This window comes from Typha latifolia, chromosome 14 (genome assembly GCF_019914945.1).
Source record: "Typha latifolia isolate L0001 chromosome 14, TyphaL0001v2, whole genome shotgun sequence".
Taxonomy (NCBI): domain Eukaryota; kingdom Viridiplantae; phylum Streptophyta; class Magnoliopsida; order Poales; family Typhaceae; genus Typha; species Typha latifolia.
Window position 1 is genome coordinate 7,971,277 of NC_133099.1, and position 26,017 is coordinate 7,997,293.

The 26,017-nt window shown below is 42.1% G+C and overlaps 2 protein-coding genes across 9 annotated transcripts; both read right to left on the reverse strand.

The window, feature by feature from the left end:
• Window positions 1–384: 384 nt before the first annotated feature.
• On the reverse strand, window positions 385–6,249 carry LOC140801503 (putative pentatricopeptide repeat-containing protein At1g68930). Of its 7 annotated transcripts, XM_073156675.1 has the most exons (5): window positions 3,672–6,249; window positions 2,866–2,890; window positions 1,518–1,748; window positions 1,307–1,405; window positions 385–930 (listed from the first exon to the last, which is right to left on the reverse strand). In XM_073156675.1, the coding sequence occupies exon 1, from the start codon at window positions 6,169–6,171 to the stop codon at window positions 3,934–3,936; it is 2,238 nt and encodes a 745-aa protein (XP_073012776.1). In that variant the 5' UTR covers window positions 6,172–6,249; the 3' UTR covers window positions 385–930; window positions 1,307–1,405; window positions 1,518–1,748; window positions 2,866–2,890; window positions 3,672–3,933. The 7 variants fall into 7 exon arrangements, with proteins under 7 accessions (XP_073012776.1, XP_073012774.1, XP_073012775.1 ...); XM_073156673.1 differs by having other exon boundaries at window positions 385–1,405; XM_073156674.1 differs by having other exon boundaries at window positions 1,307–1,748.
• Window positions 6,250–14,627: 8,378 nt separating this feature from the next.
• On the reverse strand, window positions 14,628–17,254 carry LOC140800593 (protein NRT1/ PTR FAMILY 8.3-like). Of its 2 annotated transcripts, none has more exons than XM_073155347.1 (5): window positions 17,089–17,254; window positions 16,644–16,749; window positions 16,331–16,548; window positions 15,683–16,239; window positions 14,628–15,595 (listed from the first exon to the last, which is right to left on the reverse strand). In XM_073155347.1, the coding sequence occupies exons 1-5, from the start codon at window positions 17,128–17,130 to the stop codon at window positions 14,791–14,793; spliced, it is 1,728 nt and encodes a 575-aa protein (XP_073011448.1). In that variant the 5' UTR covers window positions 17,131–17,254; the 3' UTR covers window positions 14,628–14,790. The 2 variants fall into 2 exon arrangements, with proteins under 2 accessions (XP_073011448.1, XP_073011449.1); XM_073155348.1 differs by having other exon boundaries at window positions 17,095–17,210.
• Window positions 17,255–26,017: the final 8,763 nt, after the last annotated feature.

The following is a 26,017-nucleotide window of genomic DNA, read 5'->3' on the forward strand; positions in this document are numbered from 1 at the left end:
TGCTCTCTTTTTTCTCCCTTTCTTCTTCATTCTCTCCTAAAATCTTTTTTCAAATAATAGAAAGTCTCTCTTCCGTAATTTTCTCCTCTTCTCTTCTCTTCTCTCCATATGTTCTATAGGTATAAATTCAGAATTCCTTATCTCAGAAATTGCCTAGTCAGCAATTAGTCAGCAGGACTGAGTTGACTCCGAGATTTTTGGTCTTGTTGGCTGTCGACATTAACAAAATCCAGTGTAGTGAACGACTGGGAAAAAGGTCATCAAATCAAGCAATTCGGAGAGGTAAAAGATTGTAGAAGAAATTAAGTCATCTCCCTCCCTGAAAAACCAGAGCAATAGCAGCTGAATTCAGAACTTAGAGCTTGGATACAAGAAACAAAGATCTACAGAATCATTTATCTATTTGCTTAATAATTTTTATGATCAGATATCCCTTACAAAGTCAGTCCTGCCAAAACTATGCAGCATAGCGAAATGAAGATTCAATCTAAACTGCATGTATTTCTCCACATAGACTGCTGATTCCCCAACAAAATAGAAAGTTCCATAAAAAGAACAGACTACTGACTTTAAACATGTAGTGTAACAGGAAAATGGAGGGGAAAAAGAGAGAACGAAAAACTCCATTGGATTTTCATGTTGGCTGCCGCTTTTCTGTTGATGGTGAATTAAGAACAGCTGCCACGCTGTTCATCTGCAATTCACTTAAAAACATTTGGAGGAGGCCATATCTTCCCAAAAAACTCCTCCACATGCGTTGGATTGATTCATATATCCTTCGAGGCCAGCAGCAAGAAGCTCTTCGGCAGCTGGACCCATGGCAGATGCTAAGCTCAGTTGGTCCCAGTTCACAAGCTGTACCGTGATGGAAAACATTGGCAAAGTAGATTGTTTCCATCACAATTCTGTTGCATTGTCGTATTCTAGCACCTGACAAAGAGCACGGATAACTATATCAAGCGGGTGACCAACGAGACATTTGAAAGTTTAAAAGGTGCAAACAATCTACTTTGCCAATAATGTATTCCCTCTGTCAATCAATGTGCAAAATAGTATATCTGTTAATTTTAAAGAGTCTAAAGGTGTCCAAATATATGCAACATTCATAAGCAACTGAATGCAGTTAGTGCTACTACTGATTATGTTGCACAATTACTTCATGTATCAGGGCATGCCCACACTGACATGGAAATAAAGACCCAAGACATAATACTTTTTGACTAAAAGTGACTGTGCATTACATGAAGGCTGCTAAAATGTGCCCCTCCAGCTCCACTTTACATGAATACAGAATAGGTGAACATACCTCTTCTTCAGTGAAGTTATACATTTTGGCAGATCCTAGAGATAATCTCCTCATGAATGAACACTCTTCTGCCGGGTAAGTCACTGAGTCTTTCAGAGACTACATTATATGCAACAAGGTAATCGATCTTATAACCAAGTTAAGCTGTTCATAATCAGGTACAAGAGAAGCTACTAACAAACAAGAGATAGTACAGAGGTGCAATGGTTACCCAAAGGAGCCATATATGTCCTGTTTGTTGCAGATTGCTGTGGCCGTCAACTTTGATTTGTGCCCATATTTGTAAATATAACTCTATGCTTTCTTCATCTGATAATTTAGCCATTACAAGGTCGCGAGGGTCCCAGGAAGTATATGACTCCACATATACATCTATATCCATGAAGAGTCTCAAAAACTTAATAAGGGAGAGGGATGATGTTTAGGGTCATATCAGGTTCCTCTAAAACAAAAGTATAGAGAAAACCAACATTTATGACGGGAATAAGTACATAACTACACATTTAACGAGAAGAAGAGTACATTAAAACATGGGAACATAAATAATGACTCATAGCAAAGAACAAACTCAGACTATCCTTAAAGGTTTGAATTTTAAAGTGAAAGTTAACAGCGGTAATAGTGAAGAGAGAACATGTCAATCATTACAGCAGTAGTATGAAGAGTTTATCAGAAGTTTTCACTTCAGAGGATTACCATTTCCAGGAAAATCTTGAGAACTTCATAAAAAATTTAATCCAATTTTAGCTGGATAACTAGGAAGGAGATGAGGAAATAATTATCAGGCTATTGCAAAGCTGAACTGCTTGACAATATTCTTAATTTCCAATGAACTGAACAAATAGGACATGAAATAAGAAACTGATTTTCAGGCTATCACAAAGTTGAACAACTTGATGATCTTCTATAATACACCAAGGAAAACCTCATGGGTACAATGACTATTAATATACTATTATCCAAGTAATCCAACAACGTAACATTTCTAAAAAATAAAATAAATTGCTAAAAAGAATTTACAGATAATTAATAAATAAAAAAATTATTTTGCAATATCCAATATAGATCTGTTGAACATCCAATCTATCTTTAAAAGAAACCAAGAAGAATACAGAAAATAAATATTTTGCAAACTTAATTAAGCTTATCATAGGACATGATAACATAATAAAAATATAAAACTCATGCTAATGAAAGAAGCAAGTATTATAATCACAATGAACAATCAAAATTAGAATTAGAAATATCAAAATATATAATCAGAACTGCTAAAGTAGTTAATAAAATATATTTTCACCTTTAACATACTTGTATGTATCTAGGGTAAATGTTTATCCACACTCAGGCCTTCCAAGATAAAAACTTCATAACACAGTTGAAGGAATTTTGAGGAGAAAATACTGTGATGAAACCTCTAGTTCATTGTATAGCTTCAAGTCTTAAACAGTTCATGCATCTTCAAAGTACCACAGATGCTCTCTCAAATAGGAGTATTATACAATTTTCATGGCAGATAGATGCTGGAAACATAAAAGATATTCTACTGTAAAGAAACTAACCCATTCTCCACACTACTGCTCCTTTCTGTAGTAACACCAGTCAAAAAAGTGTAAGAGCCAGAGAAAAATAGTAACTCCACAATCCACATCAAATTCAACTGCAATACACCCTTCTCCACATGCTAAAGGATCCACATCAGCTTAACTCACATATGAAGGCACAAAAGTCAAATACAAAACTTTGAAACCTTTTAGTTGGTAAAACTTGATGTATACAGATTTAGGTAATCACCAGTCTTTACATGTACAGCAAGTAGATGCACCATGTACTGGTAACATTGACAAATTAAAAAAGAGACTAATCACTATACTGAAAACCACACAAATAAGACTATAAGAGTCATGAACCACAATTTCTTATTGAGAAAGGCACAAATTTGTTCAGAACGTAGCATCATACAGCTCTTTTTCCATTATTTGAATGTTTAAAATGCCTAAAAGACATTCTGATAAAAGAAAAGTAAGAAATTAGCTACTGGAAATAAAAGAAATCCTATGACATCAACTAATGGTAGTTGTCTCAAGTGTCAACGTCACTACAACTTAGAATGCATTATTCTGATAACTCATTTTGCTTACCAGACAAGCTATGAATGCATTACAACAGCATACAACATGATCCACTAGGTCAGCATCTAATATTACATCATTTCAAACAAAACGTGTAATATATCAGCAATCAAACAATGTCAATTGAATTTAAATAAATCCAAAATCTATAGAATGAGTAGAAAACCCACTAATTTGTAGAACAAAAGGAAAACTTATTCTACCAGGAGTATCATATTTCATAGCTATGAAATTACCTGGAACGCATCAATGGTAAGTAGGAGCACAGTGATTTCTCAGAGAACTTCTGGGGCTCTTCTGCATCGCATGTTATCCTGCGGCAGTAAGAGAAATTACAGAACAAAACCCTGCTCTCCTTCAACTTTGCTTTGGTTCTTGCCAGATCTCAAAGGAAGGCACTCACAGAAGTTATAGATTAAGATGTTCTTGGATCATTGCTTCATAAAGTTGTCAAATAAGATGGTGTTAAATCAACTTTTCCATAATAAGATTATCCCATCACCAAAAGTCTCCACAAGAGCACAGTCCATCACTAAATTTATGGAAACGAACAGCATCTCTAACAAGAATCTCCCGTCCAGTTATCTTAGAGATGAATTTGGTTGCATTGTGGCAATCCCCACATACACGAAGATTCTTAACTACTCTTATTGGCAGCCCTTGAGAAACAAAAATCAAACCAAAAGCAATAGCAAGCTTCTCACTATGGTGGCCAAGCATATGTATCTTCTCAGCCTCCCCTACATCATGCAAAACAGAGCTCATATCAGGTTTGTATCCTTCCTCAACCATCTTAGAACTAAGCTTCTCTAGCTCTGCATATATCCTCTCTGAATTAGGGTGGGATTGGTCATCGGCTGAAAAAATGTGAACTTTGTTCTTATACTTGATCCAACTGCAGCCAGGTTCTTTTTTAACTCTCCTATCTCTCATTCCACGTCTCAGGTGAGATACCTCATCCCATTTTCCTTTAGCAGCATACATGCTAGATAGAAGAACATAGCTTGCAGGATTGTGTGGGTCAAGTTCTAAAAGATTCTCAGCTGCCCATTTTCCAATTTCCATGTTTCCATGGAGTCTACATGAGCTTAACAATGTGGCCCATCCAATAGCATCAGGCTGGCATGGCATTTGCATTATAAAATTCTCAGCCTCTTTCAAGCTCCCTGCTCGACTAAATAAATCAATCATGCATGTATAGTGGTCAGCTATAGGAACAATTCCATGATCTTCCACCATGGAATTGAAATAGCTATTTCCTTTATCCACCAGTCCTGCTCGGCTACATGCAGAAATAACACCAATGAATGTGACCCCATCAGGCTTCACACCCTCGGCCAACATCCTTTCAAATAAATCGATTGTTTCTTTTGCCTTTCCAAACTGAGCATACCCTGAGACCAATGCGGTCCATGAGACCTGATCCTTTGTGCGCATCTCATCAAACAAGTGGTGAGAATCTTCGATGCTTCCACATTTACCATATAAAGTAACAATAGCATTAGACACAGTAATAAATGAAATTAATCCTGACACCAAAGCCCAACAATGGAACTGTGTGCCCTCTTCCAAGCTTGCCAGATTAGCACAACTGCTAATAACACTCCCTAAAGTGAAATCATCTGGTTCAATTCCACTCTTTTGCATCTTGCAGAAGACCCTTACAGCTTCCTCATTACACCCATTTTGCCCATAGCCCACAAGCATTGCTGTCCATGATACAATATTCTTAAGTCCCATGCCCCTGAAAACTGTTTCTGCTGATCCGATGCTCCTACATTTTGAGTACATATCAACGAGTGCGCTCCCTACAAAAATGTTTTCTTGATACTGTGTCCTAATTATAAAAGCATGAATCTGCTTCCCCTGCTCCAAAGCTGACAAACCACCACAAGCAGTTAATATACTCCCAAAGGTATATTGATCAATGCTAACCCCCTCTGCTCTCATCTTCCTAAAAAGATCAATGGCCTCCAACTGCATCCCATTCTGCGTAAGACCGGTAATCATTGTTGTCCATGAAATTGAGTCCCTCTCATCCATGTCTGAAAACAATCTCCTTGACTCCTCAATCATCCCACAACGAAGTAACCCTGTGATCATGGTATTATACACGACCAGATTCTTCTCTTGCATTCCATCAAACACACACATAGCCTCCCTGGGAAAACCAGTTTTTGAGTACATGTCCACCAATGGGCTACCAACAAAGACATACGACTCAAACCCAAATCTCAGAATTTGACAATGGACCTGTCGGCCCAAGTCGGCAGCCATCCGAGTGGATGATAATATTAACATGGTCGAGAAAGTGATGCGGTTCGGCATCACCTGACCCTCCCTCATCATAGACCGATAAGCTGCCACCGCTCTGCTTGCTGACCCATGACTGGCGAAGCCTGAAATGAGCGAATTCCACGAGATACCATCCCTATCCGGCATCAATCCAAATATCTCCTCCATTTTGGAGACGATCCCGGCCTTGGAATATGCCGAGAGAATGGCATTCCACGAGAAAAGGTTTGGGTGATGAATTTGATCGAACACCTTGCGGGCATAGACGGGAAGGCCGGATTTAGCGTAGGACGTGAGGAGGTTGTTGGAGAGGAAGGTTTCGGCAGAGCGACCGAGGGTTTTGAGGATGAGGCAGTGGAGCTTCTTGAGGTGAGATTGGTGTTGGGGCTGGGAGCAGAGGCTCAGGAGTGAAGCGTAGTGGTTTGAAAGCGAGGAGCGCATGGCAATTGCAATTGGCGAGAAGAGGAGGGGCAGAATGGGAATATCATGAAAAATAGGGGTCGCTGGATGCGTACGCTCAAAATTTACTAACTTTTGGTTTACAAATTATTTTGTAGTGATATATATTATTTTCGTCAATTTAATATTTTGATGAATGTAAAGGTTAAAATAATACTCAATATCCTTCAATCAAAATCTGGCTTCCCTGGGAGACGACAATCTTTTATTTTTAGATATTTTTAATTTGTATAAATTAAAACATTATCTTCTTCTCTAAACTGTTTTAGAGTAGCCAATCTTATTGCTGATTGGTTAGCAAACTTAGAAAAATCTCAATCATTTTTGTCAGTTTAAAATCGGGCTACACCGGCAGGAATAAATGTTTGATTGTATAAGGATGCTTTAGGTATCACCTTAGATACCTGGAGTAGTTCTGTGTCATTTTTTGAGGTCAATATATTAACCTTTCCAACGAAAAAGAAGAAGAATTTGGAATGATTTTGGGCGTGGTGGAACCTATGTTAAGGTGTGAGAAACCGGGCCACGTCGAATGAATTGTGTCAAAGTCAAGCTAATACAAATCATCCTTTCTATTACACAACTATTCGTTATTACGTGAGTTTCTTTTATTTAATACTGATAGTAACAGCGTATTACTATCAGTATTAAATATATAATGTAAATCTAATTATTTAATAAAAGTAAAAGGAGTGATCCTAAATCTAATAAATTAGTATATTTTACATGAATAAATTATAATTAGATGAACGACTAACTTTATACTATTAAAATATTTTTAAATCTCGAATTTTTTATTTGAGACCCTATTAACTCTCTTAGTTGTGAGTTGACATTCAGTTGACGAACATAAGTGGTTTGTGAATTCTATGACTATACGGTGAATATTTTATCTCTTAGATATCTTTCTTAAATTATGATATATTATTTATATATATACATTATGTTATGACTTTTAGCATGATTATAGTCTACGATCACCATGAGCACTAAGACCACCTTATCATGGATCAGATTGTAAGAGATCCAGGCGAGGAAGATTCAAAACTAGGCAAGTAATCATGATCCTCCGCCTCGATAGAGGTGCTAGAATTGTCATTATTAGAGGGAAATGAAAAGAGGAAGATGAGGCGGAGACAGAGGCAGAGGGAGCCTTGCAGGTCGTCAAAGGTGAGGCACAACACTACAGAGGAGGAGGTGACGAAACTCATCCACAAGGCAAGTCATGGAGACTGGAGAGTCATCTCGGCATGGCCAAGGAGAGAGGAGGAGATGGAGATTAACTGCTTATTAACGACAGAGGTAGTCACCAATGGCAAAAGGGAGGAATCCTAGATTAGAGAGTCAAAAGAAGTCAGCCAACTACAGCACAACCTTCTCGGCATTGGCAGTGGAGGAGAGGCAGTTGTCAAATCCGAAGAGAATATAGATAATGTCCTCAGCCACATTCTCTTAGGGGTAGTGAGGTTTGAAGATGCCATGTTGGAATGGTTGGATAGCTACATTGGGAACTTATATTGGAGAAGGTAGAGAAGTGAGATGGGAAGGATATTGGATGGGAGAAGGCTGGACGATGCAGCCAATTGGAGAAGAGAAAGAAGAAGAAGAGTTTTAATTGAGAAGATAAAGGGTATTTTGGTACACTAAATTTTTTTTTTCTTCTCTCCAAATATGAGGGTAAATATATCAAGTAAAATCAGTAATAAAAACCCAACGAAAGAAATGTTTGAGACACACCATAATAGTAGTTACTTCTCTTTTTAACTTCCAAAATGAATCCCTTCTCCTTGCTCCAATTGTACTTACCGAGAGATCTACTTATTTATATATTAAAATTGCCTTGTCTCTATGTACGTGACGATGTTGCTCCTCTTTGGTGACCACTGGGGCCGGTGAATTCAACATTGCCCTCCAATGTTGTCCCTTTTTTTTTTTTTTATAAGTCTCCATAAACTTTTAATATTCATTTCAAGTCTTTGATACAATCCAAATCTGTCAGTGGATCAGTCTAAACCATAGTCCTACAAACATGAGATGCTAGACTGGCTAAACTATGGGCTGCACCGTTATTGGCGCGACTCGTGATGCAAACCCTAATTTTAGGGTTAATTGAAATCTACCTTTTACATTCTAGCACTATTGGATTATGGGCCAGTTGACAAAGTTTGCCCACCTGTTAACTGCCTTAACCATGTTGAGAGAGTCACTAAAGACCCAACAGTCATCATGATCTAGAAAATTTGCCACCATCTCTAGGCCCTCCAGCAGGGTAAGAGCTTCACCTGTTAAAGCATTGGGGCAATGTTCCAAATGGATGCTCTTAGCAATGCAGAACTTGTTCTAGTGCTTGAGAAATAAGATGCCGAGGCCTCCTAGATTGTTGCCTCTCCATGAAGCATCGACCTAGCACACCAAATCGTTGTCTTGCGGGTTCTCCTAGTCTAGATGGTAGGTTGCATTTGGGTCCTCTACACCATGCATAACCCCTTCTTGAGCACTCAAACCTTTCACTGTCTTTAGTATAAGGCTAGGTGAGCATGCCATTTCCCTAAGGACTTTCTCGTTCCTTGCTTTTCAAGTCTCCCACAATATATTAAATGCGCGAGTGAGCTTATCTAGAGGCAATTGCTTTGCCATTTGGGAGATCCAACGATCTAAGTGGGTTAGTGTACTATCAATCTGCAAACCCAGTTTGCTAGCGAATTGGCAACCCAAGAGGAGATGCTCCACACTTTTAGGGGCAGCTTTGCAAACTTGGCGGACATCATCCACCATACGAGGGAGATGCTTTGCTAATTCTTCACCTACTGCAATGGCTCCATTAACACATCTCTAGATGAAAGTCTGGACTTGGGATGACATGTTTGCACCCTCATATCGTTTTCCACAGCTTTTGTCTAGTTGTACTAGCGGAGGAGCTAGACTAGTCCCCTTTAGAGAGGATGTTGAATGTTGACTTCACTAAGAATTCCCCCAACTTGGTGTGAGTCCATAGCAGCTTATCTGACTCTATGATGCTTGCCTGATTGATGAAGATTTTCTTAACCACCATTGCTACATTGTTGGGAAGCACAGCTTGGAGCGTAGCTTCATTCCAAGTTGCACCATCCATTAGGTCTCCCAGCACTTTAATGTTAGAGGGCAGCTCAAGCTCCACCAGATTCAGCGGACTCCATCCATCACAGGTGATTGAGATTGAGCAACCATTACCCATCTGCCATTCTACGCTCGTCCGCAGCTGCTCTCTTTTCTTTATGATTGAATTCCATGACCAGGAAGCTTGGGCCTTCTGTCTTGCACACTAGAAGGACTGGTTATGAAAGTGTCTTTCTTTCAAAAGCTTGGCCTAGTCCGACTCCGGCTCTTTCAGCACCTCCATGCTAGCTTCATAATTAGTGCCTTGTTCATCGACTCTAGGCACCGAATGCTAAGGCTGCGGGCTCTCCTCGGCTTACATATCTCCCTCCAACTCTTTAAGTAGATATGTCTTCTCTTATCGGTAAGTCCCCACCAAAAGTCCCTCATAAGACCATCCAGCTTCACAATCAACGCATCCGGGTAAATAAACATTGCCATGAAGTAGAGAGGAATAGAACACATGACTGATTTAATCAAAACTAGTCAACCGCATGCGATAGAGCGCCCACCTTCCATCCAGCAAGCTTCCATCGAATTTTATCAGCGACGAAAGCATGGGCTTTTAGCTTTGATCAAGGGAGGATGAGAGGGTTGCCAAGATATTTTTTGCCTTCTTGTAGTTGTCTTCTTAATTGCTCTGCATTTCTACTGAAGTGAATTGATGATTTATCAAAGTTGAGATTGGAAGCTTTCCTTGTCGCAACCCTACCAAATAGTAACAGATCATCGGTGAACATCAGATGGATGATTGGAGGGGTACTCCTAGCAGCCTTGACGTCGCTGAGTCATTTCCTAGCTCTTTCTTCATCCAGCATTAGCGAAAGGATATTTGAGCTTAGGATGAAGAGGTATGACAAATGAGGACAGCCTTGACGGAGTCCTCTAGAAGGGCGAAAGAAGCCGTCAACTTCACCATTGACCACCACTAAAAAGGGTGGCAGTGGAAATACAAGCATACACCAAATTGATATATTTGGTTTGGAAGCCATAGCCCTCAAGGCAATCCCTGGTGAAGCTCCACTCTAGGCGGTCGAAGGCCTTTGAGAGGTCCACTTTTAGCATAAAGGAGCCCTTCTTGCTCTTGGATGTCTTGAAGTGGCAAAGCATCTCCTGGACTAGGACTTGGTTGTCCATAATCTGTTGCTTAGGGATGAAAGCTTTCTGGGCGATGGAGATAATATCACGCAACAGAGGTTTCATTCATTGAGCGAGTAGTTTGGCAATGATTTTATATGTGGTATAGCAGAGGCTAATGGGCCGATAGTCGCCGACAATTTCCAGCCTTTCCTTATTTGGTATGAGGATAATATTAGTGCGACTTATGGCCTTGTCCATCTCGCCTGTTACAAAGAACCTGCTCTTATTCCACCTTCTTGATTTTGCTCTGAAGGCTGCCGATTCTAGAGTTGGCCCATTTTACAGATGTACTTCGTAAGGATAGCCAAATTGAGGGAGAGGGATCTATTGGGGCTATAAGAACTTCTCCATATTCTACTGCAGAAAGGGGAGAATGCTTCTTCCTTAAGCCACCAGGTTTTAAATCAGAATCGTGATCTCGCTCATCTCCTTACTGATGCAGTATCAATGAGTAGTGGATTGTGGTCAGATGAAATAGCAGGTCGGTGGCAGACCTGAGCTTATGAGTGCATAGAACACCATTGGGGCAGGCTAGAGCCCAGTCGAGTCGTTCTCTGATCAGCTTGCAAGGGATCTTCTGTTAGACCATGTAAAAGCTGGGCCTACGAACCCAAGGTCCATAAGGCCAACTTTATTGATCCAATTGTTGAACTCCTACATCCTGTTGTGTCTTCCCTCTAGCGCACCCTTTTTTTCATTTGAGGAGGCCACGCAGTTGAAATCGCCAACGCAACAAAGGGGGAGATGGTAACTCATTGCGTAGAGGGTGATTCTTGACCAAATGAAGCTGTTTTTAGCATGAAAAAGGGTCACCATAGATTCCTCCTAGGTCCTAGCTAAGGTCTAATGATTGGCTATTGATATGGGCAAAAATGAAGTTTGGGCCCGCTTCAAGGACTTCCACTGCTACACTTGTCATCCCACGAGCCAAAGACCCCTTGCTAGACTAGTGGAGCTTAGGATGAAGTTATTTTGCAATGGGAGGGAAGAGATGATGGACTGCGCCTTCATCTTTCCGCACTTGGTCTCAAAGAGAAATGCCTTGCTTACTTTAGTGCAACAGAGGAAGTTCCTGAGGTTCCGAATTGTCGGGGAACCTCCGCATCCCTGACAAAATCAGGCTAAGATTTTCATGGTTGTCCAAGCAGCAATTTCGACCGCGCCACTTGGGGTTGATTGTCATTCTCTAAAGGGACTTGTGCTGCTGTTGGGGAGGGTAGCAAATGCTTCGCTTGAGATGAAAGGGATGAAGAGGCTTTACGTTTCCCCAAAGATAGCAGGGTTGGAGGATGGCAGCTAGTTTCCTTGCCTGCGTCTTTTTGGGTTACATGGGAGCTATGTTTGCAAGTCGCTCGCTTAAGGCACCTTGTACTACATAGGCGCTGGGATTGCATGCATGGGGTGGGTGGGACCCACACTTTTGGATGCCTCTCCTTTCGATTTTTTGGTGTTCCTTTGGTTGGGGCTTGCTCAAGAACTTTCACCACCTTGGGATGACTGACGACTGTTACCCTAACTATTGATAGGATTTGTTCAGCTTTCGAGGATCTGGCATGGAATGGCGTCCGCTAGAGCCATGGGAATTGAGATGAGGGTATGGCCACCCACGCTGCCACCATGAGAGAGCTGATTACTAGTTTTTGATCTCATCTCAGCAACCACTATTAGGGTAGCTCTAGCGTGCTCCATTAAGGCTTTGACACATCGATTAGATTGGGCGGGATCAATTAATGCACCGCTTGCTAGGGTCGGAATGGGTGATACGTAAGTGCACTTTGATTTGACCTTACTGCTCATCCCGTCAGGCTCTTCGCCAATGGTGTTGATTGGTCTGATTGGTGACAGCTCAGTCACTACCTGGGAGAACCTTTATGACCCCGGCCTCGCTCTACCTTCACCACCATTGATGGCGACCTCTGGCGATCCTTGGATGGCTCCTAGGTTGACAAAATTGGGTTTTAGAATGTCTAGTAGCTTGTCATGGATGTGCTCAGGATATTCCTACTTGATTCTGGACTCTAGCGCCCCTTTATTGGCCCATTCAGATTGATCATGCCCCACGTGCCCGCAGAATGAATAGTGGCAGGTAGTCTCTCATACTTTACTTGGATATCTAGGGTGGTTCCGTTCGTTAGTGAGACTGAGAGCGAACCGACCAAAGGTTTCGTGATATCCACTCTGATGCACGAATGGATGAATTTACTCTAGTGCAACGAATCGATGGCATCAAGAGGTAGCTAGGTACCTATCCTCTTTGCTAGCTTGCAGGTTGTTGCCTTGGAGAGATACTCCATAGGTAGTTCGTGGAATTGGACCCAAAATTTGCAGAAGGAGAAATTCTAGCTCTCAACAGGAGTGTTGGCCTTGAACTTCCCGAGGGTGAACAGATCTCGGTTGAATGACCATAGCGAGCTAAACCACACTCTCCACTTATCAGTTTCCTTTTCAAACACCAAGAGAAGACACTCTTGCCTACCTCGATGAATTTGAGGGATCCCTCCGCATTCTAAGCTCTTGAAAGAGCATTTTTTAACCCAATAAAACTATAGAATCTATTCGTATCCATTTTGCCCATGAGGCAAAGATCCGGGTTGCATGTAGGGACAGTGTTGTCCTCATGCAAACGAGATGGTCTCCTCCATGTTGCCATCAGAGAGAAGAGTCAAGAACCGTCGCAAGAGAACTTTATCCGTCGACATGGAGGAAGAGAGGAGACAATGGGCCCAAGGGGTGAGACCAGAGGGGGAGGAGGAGCAGAAATGAGGAGGGGGTGGAAATGGAGGCAGGGTAAGGGGACTCAACATTGTCCGTTAACTCTCATGGGAGAGGGGAAGGCTCGAGAGGAATAACTCTCCAAGGGAAGACATCCCTTCCAACCTTGTCCTCGGCCAGTGTAATATCCAATTAAAAAATAATAAAAATAAAATAAACAAGTACAATTAAAATAAAGAGAGTAGTGATGCAAGGAATCCAATTGAATTGTTTCCACAATAAATGTTCGGTCATGTGAATATTGATTATATGATAGCTTGATTTGTAGCATAATTTATATAAATATGATATTAGGATGATATGATTCTTAAACCTATGGAAAGATGATTTAGCAATTTATAATTTTTTAATTTATTATGTATCTATATTGGTTCACCATAGAGGTCGAAATTTAAGAGAGATACAATAATAGTAGGATTGTCTCCAACAACTTATCTAAAATACTGCGGTATATTTTGATCATAGATTTCTTATACAATCTCCTATTTAGGTGATTCTTAATTCTATAGAAAGCTGACTCAATTATCTAAATTTTATGTTTATCAAATTAGAAGATTCTATAAAATTATAGGTCTAATATTCTCTGTCGTTTTGTTGGTATATAAGCTTTAAATGTGAATTATGGATTTATATCAAAACCCCTCACTTGAAATAGAAGTTATCACGCCCCCTTACTTGAGATAGAAAAACATGCATAACTTTAAATTATGCAGGTTGACCACATTGAAGCTCACTTCTAGAGAGTGGTGTTTGTGTACTATTTATAATTTAATTTGTAAATATGGAAGGGTTATCAATGAATGAGGTATGCGTAGTGTGTATAGTTGCTCTCGTTTATTGCAGGCTTGGTTTTGACGGTGCATTAGCTTAGAGCACTAATTTAGTAGTGTGATGGTTTGGAACAATGACTTTATACTGTTTGGCTCGGAGGTATGGTTAGATAGTGCAATGGCTTGGTGCCAAATTACTCAATTAATGCGAGGATTGGGCAAGTTGTCTAATTCATTGCCTGCTCTTGAATGATTAAAAAAAAAAAAGACACCAAAGGTATTAAGATTGTTTCATTAGAATAGGTGAAGTGAAATGGGTAGGAACGTCAAAAAAGGAAAACCCATTGGTTTTTAGGGTTAAATTGCCCATAAAATCCTTTTTCTTTGAAAAAAAGACAATAAAGAGATGGTTAGCATAGCAGACTCTGCTGATGTGGAGTAATGTTAAATTTCTTCTACCCTTCTTCTTGGAAATTGAATATTCTTATTTATTTTCTTGTGTTAATCATAGATTTAGCAAAAGTTTACTCCAACTAAGATGTGAATTCCTGTCACTTGGAGTTCCTTTTCTTCTTATCATGAATAAAACCAGAGCTGGTTAGCCATAGTGCTCCCCCACCCTTACTTGAACCTACGGCTTCCATTTACCAAAAGAAATAATAAGTTCATAGTTGTAATCACGCTTACATTTTGATTGAATCTACTCTTAACAGTGAAGCAACTTTCCATGTGAAGATAATTATATCATCAATTAAGTGGCGAGATCCATTCCTCATCTGAAACTTCAGCTCTCCAAAATGACTTTCTTTAGTGTGTAGTTCTTCGCAAAAGCAAGATATGTGACAAAATTCACTATACACAGGCCAGTCAAGCTCCAGAAGAAGTAATCAAGGTGGCCTTTGTTCAAATCATCTGGTATCCATCCAGGCTTCCATTTTGTTGCCGTCGTAACTGAAACGAGTGTTACGATGAGGGAGCTCAAGTATTGGCCTAGAGAGACTGTGAGCAATGCCAAAGCAGTGCAAATGCTCTTCATTGATTCAGGTGCCTGGCCATAGAAAAACTCCATCAGAGTGATAAAGATGAAGACCTCTGTAACTGCAAAAATTACATATTGAGGAAGCTGCCATGCGATGCTTATAAGTTCGTCCTTCTTAGCACTCTCTAATCTCCTCCATTCGACAAATGCAGCAGTCGCCATTGCGATGATTCCCAGAAAATATCCGATTCCCATCCTCTGCAACTGCGAGAGATCTTTTGAAAACCAGCACCTAATTTTCGGCACTAGTACTTTGTTATAGAGAACAACAAAAGCCATAACACTAATCACTTCAACAGAGCTCAAGGATGCTGGTGGAATGGCGAACGACCCGATTCTGGTGTCCATTGCACTCCCTTGCTGGATGAAAGTGGTATTCATTTGAGAACACGCAGATGTATAGATGATACCAGTTGTCCAAATTGGAACAAACCGTAGAAGTATCTTCAACTCTTCTACTTGTGTTACAGTACATATTTTCCATGAACTTTTAAGATCATTGTCCTCTAAATGATCTGAATCATGAATAGTAGCTGCTTTGTCCAAGAACCTGAGAGTATAATGAGGAACTTAACTCTATGCACTTAACCTTCATTCAGGAAGTATATATTATAGAGTACGTTAGCATGAGAATTACCTGAATTCATCAGTATGTGCTAGTTTTGGTTGAGCAATATTATGTGCAGAGTTGGAACTGCCCTCATAAAGGAGATTGCTATTTGTTGGAAATTGCACGCTTATCTTCCGGAAAGATGCAACCAAAACCTGGCAAATACTCTTCAATGGACTACCATTCGGAGTTCGCAAATGGTAAGTTGGTGTTCCAAGTAGGAAGCCTCCCAATGCTAGTATTATGCATAGAGTTGATATACCATATCCAAGTGCCCAATCTATATTTTCTTGGATCCAGACTATCAAAGTGCCAGAAGCAATCCCTCCGAATATGAAACAGATAAAGAAATAACTGAAGTAAGATCTCTTCCTTTCTCTGTCTGTAGGGTTCTCATCATTGAACTGCTCTGCACCAAAAGGAAGCACCGCCGACCTCACTCCTCCGCTGCCGAATGAAACAAGATACAATCCAAAAAAGAAGAGAGTTTTCTTTGTTCCACTTGATGTCTGCGATGGGTTCATCTCAGATAGGGAAGAACTTGAAGTCAGAGTCAGAGCTGTAAGAGTTATCAGTATCATACCCTGAGAGTATATCAGAAAATAAGGAAATTGGTATAAAACTACTTTAAGAATGATTGAATGAGCTGAGATGCAGGAACAGAATTTGACATACAATTAGGAACATTATGAGGGAGACCCAAATGGTCTTGTAATTGCCCCAGTATGTGTCTGCTATGATAGCTCCAATAACTGGTGTAAAATAGCTCGTTCCTTGCCAAGTAGCAGCATTTGCTGCATTTGAAGCATTACTGCCATTATGGACAGTGCGTAGAAACAAGACTAAGTTAGTTCCGACGCCATTGTATGCTGTGCTGCTTAAGCATTCAAAACCTTCAAGAATCAAAGCAATGCTATGTTAAAGAAACAAAGCAATTGAGTTTGTTGCACCAAAGAAAATCTTAATTATCACGCAGATGAAAGTTCACCTAAAATGATTGCTGGTGCTCTCCAGTCAGTAGGTTTGCGCCGCAACTGGGGTTCTTGAAATGCTCCAGATGATGCTTCATCATTGTAATTTCTTGGCAGCTCACTCTGAAAAAGCAAGTGTCAAAATTAATGCCATCTTTCGTTGGTACTTGAAGGAGTCACTGATGTATTCATTTTGATTATGACTTAATATTGATTGGTAGTTTCAAATGTGTCTAGTTTCATAGGTAGAGTACACGACACATTAATTATGTCGCTTTCCCTACGATGAGTATATCGAAAATTGAATGCTTGCTGCTTTCAACGTTAGTTTGCTACCAAAAAAAAAAAAAAAAGAAAGAAAGAAAATGAAAATTTCTGATCTAAAATAGTGTAAGTTAATCCATAGGTAATTCTTTCTTTCTTTCTCTGAGGATTTAGGTTTGGGATAGAGGGAGAGAATACCTGTACCTTGATCAGCAGAGACCTTTCCTCTTCTCCCTCCATGATAACCAAAAATTCAATATTTCTTCCTTACCCTCACTTTCCTCCATTAATAATGTCAAATGAATGTTCCAATCAACCTTAACAGTTTATGAACTGTGCAAAACTGTTTTGGGGGGGAAGCATCTATTCTCAGAGCCAAATTCTTATTCTTGATGTATATTGGAAGAAAGAAATTGGATTGAAAGTGAAATATTCCTGCTTCCCTGTAGACCAGAAAGCAACTTAGTTTTAACTAGCTCAGTACAGAGGGAAGTCATTTTTGAGCTTTAGAAACTGTGAAAAATTAAGGATTATATAAAGCTTTGTCTACCACATGTGGATCTATCCTTATTTGATTTAGAAGGGAATGACATTGATATTAATATGGGAATCGCAACAATCTTCAAGCCTTCATTATAGCCTTAGGAGTCATGTCTAGGGGGTGTAAATGAGCCTATGCCGGAGCTGGCCGGTTCCGACTCAGGCTCGGCTTGAAATTAATTTCGAGCCTTTGAATTGGGTTTAGGCTCAACTCGGCTCAGCTAAGCTTAACTCGAGCTGAGCTTGAGCCTAAAATGAGCTTATCATCAAGCCTCATTCAAGCCGAGTCGGATCGAGCTGAACCAAGCCAAATCGAGCCCAAGCCGAGCCAAAGAAGAAGAAGAAGAAGAAAAATGAGGAAGAGGAGGAGGAGGCAGGGCATCGCGACTGCTTGTCGCTGCCGAAGGAGGAGGAGACGGCATCGCGGCGACTTGCCGCTCTGAAGAAGAAGGAGGAGGAGGAGGGTCTGGGCACCACGGCTGCTTGCCGCTGCCGAAGGAGGAGGAGGCGGCACTGCAGCGGCTTGCCACTACCGAAGAAGAAGAAGGAGGAGGAGGAGGAGGAGGCGAGGCACCGTGGTGGCTTGCTGCTAGGGGTGTAAACAAGCCAAGCTTGAGCGACTTGGCTCGGGCTCAAGCTTAGCTCGAAATTAATTTTGAGCCTTAGAATTGGGCTCAGGCTCGGTTCAGCTCAACTTGAGCCAAGCTCGAGCCTGAAATGAGCCTATCATTGAGCCTCATTCAATCCGAGCTAGAGCAAGCCAGATTAAGCCCAAGTCAAGCCAAAGAAGAAGAAAAAGGAGGAGGAGGAGGTGGGGTACCATGGTTGCTTGCCGCTGCCGAAGGAGGAGGCGGCACCGTGGCGGCTTATCACTACCAAAGAAGAAGAAGAAGAAGAAGAAGGAGGAGGAGGAGGAGGAGGAGGAGGAGGAGGAGGAGGGGCGGGGCATTGCGGCTGCTTGCCGTTGCCGAAGGAGGAGGAGGCGGCATTGCGGCGGCTTGCCACTGCCGAGGAAGAAGAAGAATGAGGAGGAGGCGGGGCACCGTCGTGGCTTGCCGCTAGAGGTGTAAACGAGATGAGTCGGCTCTGCCTTAGGCTCGGCTCAAAATCAATTTTGAGCCTTAGAATTGTACTTAGGCTTGGCTCAGCTCAACTCAACCCGAGCTCGAGCCTGAAATGAGCGTATCATCAAGCCTCATTCAAGTCGAGTCGGATCAAGCCGGACTAAGTCAAATCGAGCACAAGCTGAGACAAAGAAGAAGAAGAAGAAGAAGAAGAAGAATGATAGACTACAGAACAATTCCTTTAATATCAGGATTTATTATAGGAAGCAGTCTACGCAACCGAGGAAAAATATTCTCTAGTGGTCAGAAAATTACTACACTAAGTGGGATTGATCCGCAACTCTCTGATCTACGTTTTTCATATTTATACCCTTCGCAGATTCGAATTGCAATTAGGATGAAAACATGATATAATGCGGATGATGGTGGTGGCGACAGGTGGAGTGAATGTTAAGGTTATGGATGATAATGAGGGTGGATGGTTGATGTGTTTAAAGGATAAAGACGAAGGGGAAGAATCGGTTGAGATCTCAAGGAAGAGAGAGGACTCGACAGACGAGAGAGATTAGAAGTTAGGAGAGACCTTACCAATGGTAGAGGTGGAGGGAGATTAGGCTAGAGAAAAGATAGAGAGGCAAAAAACTAATATTCTAATAGCATAATAATTTTGGTTGCCATCCACACCTTTATAGAGGCTAGCCAATAAGTCAAAATAATAATTTTTAACTCTAATTTTAGTGAACTCTCGCCGATCGTGTTCAAATGCGCCCGATCGCGTTTGAACGCACAAAAGGCGTTCTCTATCGATGCGAACGTGATGCAGACGTTTGAATGTTGCGTTCAAACGAGACTAATCACGTTTCAACGCACATTTCGCGTTCTCTAATTTTGCGAACATGATGCAGGCGTTTGCAAAGCCATTCGAGCGCTCCCCCAATCGCATTCGAACAGGACCTACAGAAAATTTATTTTAATAAAAATAAATAACTAATGTAATAAAAAAATACTCTAACTAAGTGTATCAGCCCACCACACTTTCCCCACCTTGTCCTCAAGGTGTAAAGTAGGGGAAACGCTCTAAGATATTCGTCTCCAACTCCCATGTCGCCTCATCGGATTGCTTGCCAAGCCACTTGACTAAAATCTCCATCTGTAATCTGGTACCATGACGTTGTTGACGCCTAACAAGTACACGAACTAGCTCTATGATCTTTGTCTCCTCCAATGGCTCCGGTAGAACTGATCCAACGACCTCATGATCTCCAATTCGCTCCCTCAGCAATGAAACATAGAATACAGGATGCACCCTCGACCCCTCCGGCAGCTCCAAACGATATGCAACCGGACCAATACGGTTTAACACCCAAAACAGACCGAAGAAGCGATGTGCTAACTTTTGGTTTCGCATCGGACGCAAGGTCACCTATTGATTTGGTTGCACCCTCACGAACACCCAACTACTGATGTCGAACTCCTTCTCCCTATGGCTGTAATCATAAACTTGCTTCATGCGGTTTTGAGCAAGTTTAATATGGGCACGTAATCACCTCAATGTGGTGTCTCTATCTATCAAAGCTAAGTCCACCTCCGTTTGATCTGCAGATGCACTAGATCATAAGCGTGTAATGTTAGAGCCGTACGCCCATAAACCACCTTGAATGGATTCATGCCAATGCTGTTATAGTAGGTGGTATTGTAAGACCACTCCGCCCATGCTAAGAACTCCAACCATCGTCTTGACATCTCTCCAACAAAGCACCTCAAGTATTGCTCAATACCTTGATTTACCACCTCAGTTTGGCCGTCTGTCTGTGGATGGTAGGCCGAACTAAAGTTCAATCGAGTCTATTGCAATCTGAAAAAAAAACTTCATCCAAAAGTCTCTCATAAATACACGATAATAATCTGAGACAATCGTGCGTGGCATATATGTGACAATGTAAAAAAGTGTGCAAACTTACTCAATCTATCAACCTCCACAAAAATAACGGAATAACTATGTACCAACGGAAGACCCTTTATGAAATCCATAGAAATGTCTTCCGAAATATGGTCCGATATCAGTAGAGGCTATAGTAATATGGTTGGTTTCAATGTAGTTGCCTTAGCCCTTTGATAGACTTTGCAAGCACGAACAAAACTCCCCACATCTCACCTCAATCCTGGCCACGTGCAACTCTGTGATATCCTCCCATAAGTCCTCAAGACACCCTCATGACCAACATCTGGAGTTTGGTAGAAGTGCTCCAATAATTTATGTCCCAATCCATCATTTGCGAGCACTCGAATGCATCTGCGGTCCAGCAATAAACTGCCTCAATTCTCCAATTCTGGATGACACTCTAGATCATCCAACACCTCCTGTAACAATCTCAAAATATTTGGGTCAGATGTATATGCATACCTCAGCTCGTTAAGAAAAGAAAAAGTAGGAGAAGAATAGGCTGCAAACTCGGCGGTATCGGGTTTGCGTGATAGTGCATCCGCCGCTCTATTTTTCGTTCCATTCTTGTATTGAATTTCATAATTATACCCTAGCAATTTGGTGACCTATCTCTGCTGTCCCGGAGTGTGTATACGCTGCCTCATAAAGTATGGAAGGCTTCTTTGATCGGTTCGGATGATGAATCACCTATTGATCAAATAAGGCCTCCACTTTGTCACTCCATGCAGAATTGCCAACATCTATTTCTCGTAGGTCGATAATTGCTAAGATTTTTATGATAAGGCCATACTAAGAAAAGCTACAAGACGTCCTCCTTGCATTAGTACAACTCATATGCCAACTCTCGACGCATTATATTCCACAATGAACTCTTTGGTGAAGTCCGATAGAGCTAGAATGGGCACCGTTGTCATTGCTATTTTCAGTTTTTCAAAAGCTGTAGTGGCTTCATCCGTCCATCTAAAAGAGTCCTTCAACAAAGAAGTGAGAGGAGCAGCGATATTTCCATACTCGGTGATGAAGCGGCGATAATATCTAGTCAGCCCCAAGAATCATCGCAATCTTGTGGTGGTAGTAGGGATCGGCCAAGTGATCATGCATGCTACCTTTTGAGGATCCGCCGCTACACTTTCCGGTGAGATGATGTAGCCTAAATACTCCACTTGTGGTACTCCCATAGGCACTTGAACTTTTTAATCTTGAGCTAGTTTTACTTCAACAAATTCAGTAAATCTTCCAAATGCTGCCAATGCTCCATTTCAGTTGTGTTATACACCAAAATATCGTCAAAGAATATCAAGACATACCTTCATATTAGAGGCCAAAAAATATCATTCATGAGGCACTAAAAAGTAGCTGGAGTATTAGTGAGACCAAAGGGCATCACCTGGAACTTGTAGTGCCCATTTGGAGTCCAAAATGCAATTTTGTGCATATCCGCCGAGTGAATTCTAATTTGATGATACCCAGCCCTCAAGTCAAGTTTACTAAATATGGTTGCCCTTGCAAGCTCGTCCAGCAGCTCCTCTACGATCGGAATGGGGTATTGGTCCTTGACGGTGATAGCATTTAGTGCCTAATAGTCGACACAAAAATGCCATGTCCCGTCTTTCTTTCGCACCAATAGTACGGGCGATGAGTAAGAGCTATGACTTAGTTGTATGAGGCCTTGCTCCAACATCTCTGTAACCATCTTAGAGATAACTTCCTTTTGCACATGTGGATACCGATATGGCCTCATGTTTGCTAGTGCAGCCCCGGGTACAATCTCTATGCAATGGTCCGCCGTTCGCCTTGGTGGTAACTCCTTTGGTTCCTCAAACAATCCAGTAAATTTATCTAATAAATTAGACAACTCGATCGTAGTATTTGGACTCATTTGATGTTCATCTCCTGCTAGTTCTAACTGAAGAAGAAAGTCAAATTACTCGCACAAGGCAGCCCCACCATCGGTTGCATCGCAGGAATCAGCGAAGAGTAAATGCCATCAAGCTACACATCTTTGTTTCCTTGCTTAAATTTCATCCACATGCTCCGAAAATTAAAAGTGACGGGTCCCAAGCTCTGCAACCACTGAGTACCAAGGACAATGTCTGCTCCTCGCAGCGCCAACTAATACAAGTCCATAATGATGTCATGCCCTTGCACTCATATACCGACCAGGCGACACAAGCTCTCCGCCCTAAGCTTCATGCCGTCTCTAATAGCAATATCAAACCCTGTGGTCGGTTCAGCATCCAAGCCCAACTTCCTAATTAACCTCTCGTCTAGAAAGTTGTGTGTACTCTCGGAATCAATGAGGATGTGCACACAATGTTTTCTAACGAGTCTGCCCACTCGCAATGTCCACAGCGCGAAAGTACCTGAATATGCATGCATCAGTATTTCAGCTTGGATATTTTCTCCGCTCCCTCCTCTACAGTCTCCTCATGGACCTCCTCTAAACACTCTCCATCACCAACAACCTCGTCGTCCTCCTCGAGACCGTCGATAAGCATCACACTCCTGATCGGTTTGGAACATCAATAATCGGGGGTGAAACATTCATCGGATCGAAAGCAAAGGCCCTTCGCTCGTCGCTCCTCCACCTGGGCAGGTGTGAGAGTTTGAACGGAGGGTCTTGTGCCTCCTCTAACATCGGAAGAAGATCTCAAAGGTGGTCATGGTGTAGTACTAGCAGTCGTTGTCTTTGAACCCGCAGAATTTTCAGCTGGCGTTCTAGACGCAAACCGCATATCTCGGTTGCCTCAACTTGTTTTCGCTACCATCTTGAGAGCCTTATGCTTTTGCTCCATCCTCACGGCCTTCTCAAAGGCCTCCTCAAGAGTGGTAGGACAAAGAGCATGAACATCTGCTTGTATCTCCTTCTGTAGCCCTAAAATAAATGTGCTTATCATTGTTGGTTCGAGCCAAGGTGGCTCGCAACGACTACTAACTCTTTCAAATTTTATTTGGTACTCCAATATGATTGTCCTTTGAACCATCTTGCTTAATGTGGCAGCATTCATATGCCGCTATGCTAAATCTACATGTAATCCTCCTACAAAAGTTAGCCTAACCGGTAAATCATCCACCATGAATAGCCGATCTATACTAATGCAATATCATTCCTTGGAGGTGAAAGCTTGCCATCTGGACCTTTGTGTCCTCCGTTGTCCCTTGACAATCAAATTATTGTTCAGCTTGAAACACCTAATCCGTTGGATCACCGCCTCAGAACTTTGAGAAGTCTAAGCATGTAGTTCTCCCTCGGATAGCATTGTCTGATTCCACCACCGCCGGTCTTGGGTTGTGGATTAGAGATGGGAGAAGATGTGTAGGAATAGGTAAAAGAGGAACATTGACATTAACATATCACACCTGGAGTTGTGGGGTATCGGTTCGGTGTGTTCCCACTACTGGTCCTTCTTGAGGCACCAATCTTCGTTGAGGAGATGGCAAAGCCGATCGATTCATGACATATTCCTTTAAAGCATTATGATCATTCTACATTGCTTCAACCCTATGGAGCAATGTTTAGAATATGCCCCTAAGTTCATCCGCCAAGCCCATGTTCACATCCATGGACATTGGTTGACTCGGTCTTGCCGTGGTCGCTCCAAAAGAATCGACCTCACGATTAGGGTTATCGTGAATTAAGTTTTTCTTTGTAGGTGTGTTCTCCATTGATCTACTTGTTGATACCAACCCATTAATGGAGGTCTGAGGTTCGCGTGGCTTTGATACCAATGATAGACTACAGAACGATTCCTTCAAGATCTGGATTTATTACAAGAAACAGTCCGCGCAACTGAGGGAAAATATTCACCAAATATCCTCCCGTGGTCAGAAATTACTAAACCAAGTGGGATCGATCAGTAACTCCCTGATCTACATTTTTTGTATTTACGCCCTTCATTGATTCGAATTGCAACTGGGACAAAAATATGATATACTACGGATGATGATGGTGGTGATGGGTGGAGTGGATGTTAGGGTTATGGATGATAATGGATATGAAGGTGGATGATTGATGTGTTTAAGGGATAAAGATAAAGGGGAGGGAAGAAGTGGTCAAGATCCCAAGGAAGAGGGAGGACTCGACAGACGAGGAAGATTAGAAGTTAAGAGAGACCTTGCCAATGGTAGAGGTGGTAGGTTGCTGAAGAGGGAGGAGGGAGATTAGGATAGAGAGAAGATAGAAAGGCAAGAAACTAATATTCTAATAGCATAATGATTTTGGCTGCCATCCATACCTTTATAGAGGCTAGCCAATAAGCCAAAATAATAATTTTTAACCCTAATTCTAGTGGACTCTCGTTGATCGTGTTCGAACACGCTCGATCGCATTTGAACTCGCTCGATCGCATTCGAACACACAAAAGGCATTCTCTGTCGAAGAAGAAGAAGGAGGAAGAGGAGGGGCAGGGCACCGTGGCTGCTTGCTGTTGCCAAAGGAGGAGGGGGTGGTACCATGGCGGCTTGCCGCTAGAAGGGTAAATGAGCCAAGCCTGAGTGAGCCAGCTCCGGCTCAGGCTCAACTCAAAATTAATTTCGAGCCTTAGAATTGGGCTCAGGCTCGGCTCAGCTCAACTTGAGTGGAACCCAAGTCAAGCTCGAGCTTGAAATGAGCTTATCATCAAGCCTCGTTCAAGCTGAGCTGGATCGAGTCGGACCAAGCTAGATTGAGCCCAAGCCGAGCCAAAGAAGAAGAAGGAGGAGGAGGAGGAGGAGGAGGGGGAGGAGGAGGCAGGGCACTGCAGCTGTTTGCCACTGCTGAAAGAGGAGGAGGCAGCATGGCGGCTGCTTGCGCTGCCGAAGGAGGAGTAGGCGGCACCACGGTGGCTTGCCCTCGCCAAAAAAGAAGAAGGAGGAGGATGAGGCGGCACGGCGGCTGCTTAGCGCTGCCAAAGGAGGAGGCGACACTGCGGTGGTTTGCCCTGGCCAAAGAAGAAGAAGAAGGAGAAAGAGGAGGAGGAGGAGGAGGAGGAAGAGGAAGAGGCGGCACCATGGCAACTTGCCGCTGCCGAAGGAGTAGGAGGCGACATCGCCGTTGTAGAAAAAGGAGGAGGAGGAGGAGGAGTAGGAGACGAGGCACTGGGGTTGTAGAAGAAGAAGAAAAAGGAAGAGGAGGAGGAAGCACATTGTGGCGGAGGACGAGGTGGCACCGTCGCACCGCGATGGAGGACGAGGCGGGGATTGGGGTTTATCTCACCCCTCTTATACCGAGCCTATCGATGCGACACTAAGCGAGCCGGCTCCAGCTCACTCTCAACTTAATAGTAATTTCGAGCTGATTTTAGCGTCTCGGGCTCGGCATAGCTCTTACCGAGCCGAGTTGGACTCAAGCTTCAGCGGAGTTGAGCCCGAGCTGCTCGTTGAGCTTGATAGCCCTAGTCATGCCTTTTTTCACTCAATACTTTCTTTAAACATTGAACATAGGTAGTTGAGCTAAAAGGTGAACATGTTGGAATGCATGCACTTTTAGGGCAGCCTTGTATATTTCCTAGAACTCTTGGGAGAATTTTGTCTCAAGACATTAGAACAAACTACCTACGTTCAAAATATGCTTGAATAAATTCGAACAACCAACTTCACT